Below are 4,039 nucleotides of genomic sequence, written 5' to 3'. Positions count from 1 at the left end.
AGATATGGTCCACCAGCACAGATAATATCACAGTAAATTATTCAAGAGTTTACGATGTAAAAGCTTATTGGTACGAGTATCATTCCATGCTTTAGATACTGAAAAACAATGTTTGGGGTTTTTTTTAATATTTTCCCCACCTTTAAAACAAAGAAACTAAAGACTGGGATGAGATAAGAATTAATGAGCAGAAAAAGACACATAGAACTAACGGGACCGTGCATGGGATATGGAAGAAAATAGAGGGGTTTTTTCCTCTCTTTTTTTTTTTTCTTCTATAAAACAGATCAACGGTTATTATGAAGCAAACACGGTCAATAATTGAACGTAAACAAGTAAATGTCTATGACATAAATTACCGCGAAGAGACTGAAGCAAAATCACCAAATGAAAAAGTGTTTTAAGGCTTTAATTGACTGCCTTTTTCTTGGATGATTATGCAAGGAGGTCCCTTGTGAAAGCAGTCCAAACTGTCACGTTAGAAAATGTGACAACACTGACTTCTTTATACAATACAAACAAAATATACCAAGTAGGGCCTGTACACAGCACACTATTATACAGGAATACAGTCAAGCTAAATTCTTTTATGGGTGTTGGTGAGATGCAATAATCAGTAATTATTACACTCATGCTCAAAACTACTGTGTCTTTTTAAAAAATGAATATGAATATCATATGGGTGTCTAAATTACCGCCTGGGCACCAAGGTGCAACAGATAGCACGGTCACGCATGCTTGCGTCTCTTCAGCAACTGGCTACAACGAGTTGTATTTCTCTAATTCTGTCTACATGAAGTATGCTGGTGTAAAATCGGGTACTTTGAAATTGATGCATGCATGTATGAAGAGTGGCGCATGCGCAAATAAAAATATTATGTCGGCAGGTCAACACGTTCGTACCACTATTAAACCTACGACTTTGCATACTTCCCAATAATCCAACTGATACGCGAAATTTATGTGATACTCATCTCATAACGCCAAACGCTTATAAAAGTCGGGCAAAACAATAACAAAATGGGATGAGCTGCATATGACGACTGATATACCTTAAACTATGACGTTCTTGGGACGTCGTAATGTTGGCAAAATCTGATTTACAAATAAATACATTTTCATGATGACATCATAAACACAAACAAACGGCGTACTAAAATGCTAGAAAAGCAAAGCTCAAAAGAGTTCAGCCATCGCGATGTGGAAATGAGTAATCATCACAACGACAAAAACGCTTAAAAATAGGCAAGCAGCACTTAAAAATAACCGAGGAGGGTGCTGTAGAAGCACATAGGCCCTCTGTTAGTCGATCTAGATTGTTGCAATATCTCACTCTCACATGGCAGCTGTTACTTGCAGCTAAACTCACCTGCAGTTAAATCGACGAAAAAAATAGAAAAAAAATAAACAAAATCAAGTGCCCTAAAATCACAGTATATAAAACACATCGGAAAAATATACTCTCAAATATATATCATTTCTGACTTGGCAGTCTTACAAGCTATATATTCATTATGTAATAGGCGATATACTACCAGCACTTCAATCGTCTATCTGGCAACAGGAGCTTCATCAACGAGTAGAAAGTAATTATTACCGTGGTTACTATCCCAGTATTCCTGGCCGTTGACACGGTAAAAGACTGCAAAGAACACCTTATCTCCCACACCTGTGTGACGAGCTGGGACGGAGAACCCAAAGGAGAAGCGATCGGTCGGACCATCACAGGAGCCCTGGACGTACAGCGCCATGATGTTGACGTGGCTGCTCCAGTCGTCGTAGCTGTAGCGGACTCTGACCTCCTTGTAGAAGGACAAATTCCTGACCTTGATGGTGCCTAGGACGGTCATATCGGAGACAACCACGTTCTCCAGACATACCATCTGCTGGTAGAGTCGCCTAAGGAAGTCTGGGCGACCCCCTGGCTGCTCGAAGCACATGCGCAGGGTGGGCTTGGTGAGTAGTCTTTGGTCGCTAAGGTCGAAGGATGGGGGTGGAGAAGTGACGCAGGGTTCCATCTCCAGGATGTCACGAACAGTTTCAAGAGAGAGACCAAGAGCATCAGCGAAGCGAACCGTCTTCTTACTGGGCGTTCCTGGAGGTGTCTTTGGTCTCTTTGGATCCCTTAAGGATGATCTCCTAGGTTTCGAGGGGGTATCACTATCTGGCTCACTGACTACCGACTCAGAATCTTGACTGGACAGCACATCATCACTGGTATCGCTGTGTGCTATTGGGTTATCGAATACATCGAATAAATCACTACTGCTGCTATTACAGTCAGTCAGGCTTTCTTCAGTCCCCCCGTGTCTGTATCCCATGCTGAACTTTTCATTGAAACAGGACATGTATTCACCACTAGCTAACTTGTGGTCCTGACATTGTCCAACTGCACGGTACTCCGCCAGAGCAAACAGTTCATCCCACTCCGAGTACGGGCTAGATAGGGGTGAGAATCCATTAGCGTTTAAAACAGGGTTTAAGCCTGTAGAGGAGTTGCCCATCCCGCATAGGGGTGAAGCTCCGTTATTCAATGATTTATCCAGCTCTGTCACATTACCGTTCGGGAATTCCTCGACGCAGGGCAGTCTCTTGCCACAGCTGCAGCGGGAATCCACATCAACTTTCGGGACTTCGACGGTACACACCTCCAACTCGGAGCTCGGCGCCCCTGAGGCCGGCGAACACTCCGCCGCGAACAGGGGCGACCGCGGACGGTCCATGGTACTGCGAAGCACATCAAACTCTATAGCGTGCGAACTGTCAAGCTCACCTGCCACTTCCTGCATCGTCGAAGGAATACTTTCATCCTCCTCGTTACTGACTCCGGCGCATTCACTCGCCATAGTATGGTCGTAGACATTCGCACATAACATTTAAACGGTTATCACCTCAACACACAAGACAGCGTTTCATCTCCGGTTGTCTCGGCTTAAAATCCACTGCTCTTAGCTGGCTACAATGTATCTGTACAGACATCGGCTTCTCTGCGATTCATACGTGTGATAGCTCCACAGCCTGGCCCACTCTCCGAACAGCTGATCTTAGCCTTATTATGTATGCTCTACTGCACCACGCTAATGCACCGCCGAGGTCGGGTCTTTGTGTCGTCTGCTGCGATTTGACCTGCATTACGAAAACGAAACGAAAGCTATGCATAAGTTTTACAGGATATGCCACACGCTTCCTCGTTGTTTGTGTAAGGGTGGCTGGTTGCACGAGAATAATATGAAAGGCATGTAAGTCTATGACGACAGAATACTGGATATAATGCTTGCATGGGGATTAAAAATTCTTGTTACAGCGAATTGATAACATGAATATTCTTTCTGATGTGAATCTACAAATGAAAATAGAGCAAACAGTCTAACCACTTACTGTTAGTAAAAGCTCCGTCGTTGAATTTCCACGCTGAGTCCATGTCTCGTGCTTATCGCGGGCATAAGCAATGACCCAGCTTTGTACCAGTGAATATCAAATTGTTATGATGTTACTTCAGGTGTGAATAGTAGTCACGGCGGAATGTCTACACGTGCTAGCTGAAAACATGTTTATATACCCCAATGCTGGTCAAAACATGGTGCGCAGTGCCACATTTTTTCTCTCTCTCTGTCTCTCTCTGTCTCTCTCTCGTGCACGTCACCGGTTATTCATAATCACTCTAGACAATGCTAGAACGTTCGCATTCACGTCCGAGGTTTCAAAAAGGGGGCGGAGACTCACGCAGACTACAAACCCCGCCTTCTCCGAAGCTTGAGGTCGAATGGTTATTATTATTATTTATGTATTCAAAATTTACTCCGGCGCGCGGCGGCGTGTACCGGTATGCTCCACAAAGCGTAGCGGCCTATGTTGTTTTTGCTGTCAATGGATTACACGGTTGTCTACAAGTAAATAATTAATATCGCACTGTTATTTTACACCTCTATGATAATGTATTCACCCCAAACCCCCAACTTCTGGTCATCCAGACTTAAGACACAGAAATATGTCAGGGTTCATCGTCAGGCTGACGTATAGTAGGCTGATAACCGTCTCT

At 43.9% G+C, this 4,039-nt stretch overlaps 1 protein-coding gene across 1 annotated transcript; it reads right to left on the bottom strand.

Moving 5' to 3' along the window:
• Positions 1-610: 610 nt before the first annotated feature.
• LOC140232752 (uncharacterized) lies at positions 611-3,517 on the bottom strand. Its single transcript, XM_072312867.1, has 2 exons — positions 3,379-3,517; positions 611-3,126 (listed from the first exon to the last, which is right to left on the bottom strand). Exon 2 carries the CDS (start codon positions 2,874-2,876, stop codon positions 1,551-1,553), a length of 1,326 nt encoding a protein of 441 aa, XP_072168968.1. The 5' UTR covers positions 2,877-3,126; positions 3,379-3,517; the 3' UTR covers positions 611-1,550.
• Between the last annotated feature and the right edge of the window lie 522 nt (positions 3,518-4,039).

This window comes from Diadema setosum, chromosome 9 (assembly GCF_964275005.1).
Source record: "Diadema setosum chromosome 9, eeDiaSeto1, whole genome shotgun sequence".
NCBI classification, from domain to species: domain Eukaryota; kingdom Metazoa; phylum Echinodermata; class Echinoidea; order Diadematoida; family Diadematidae; genus Diadema; species Diadema setosum.
This window is presented reverse-complemented; position numbering and strand designations above follow the sequence as displayed.

What these genes read in the sequence shown, in the direction of transcription:
- LOC140232752 (XM_072312867.1), bottom strand. Translation starts at nt 2,876, where the DNA reads ATGTTATGTGCGAATGTCTACGACCATACTATGGCGAGTGAATGCGCC.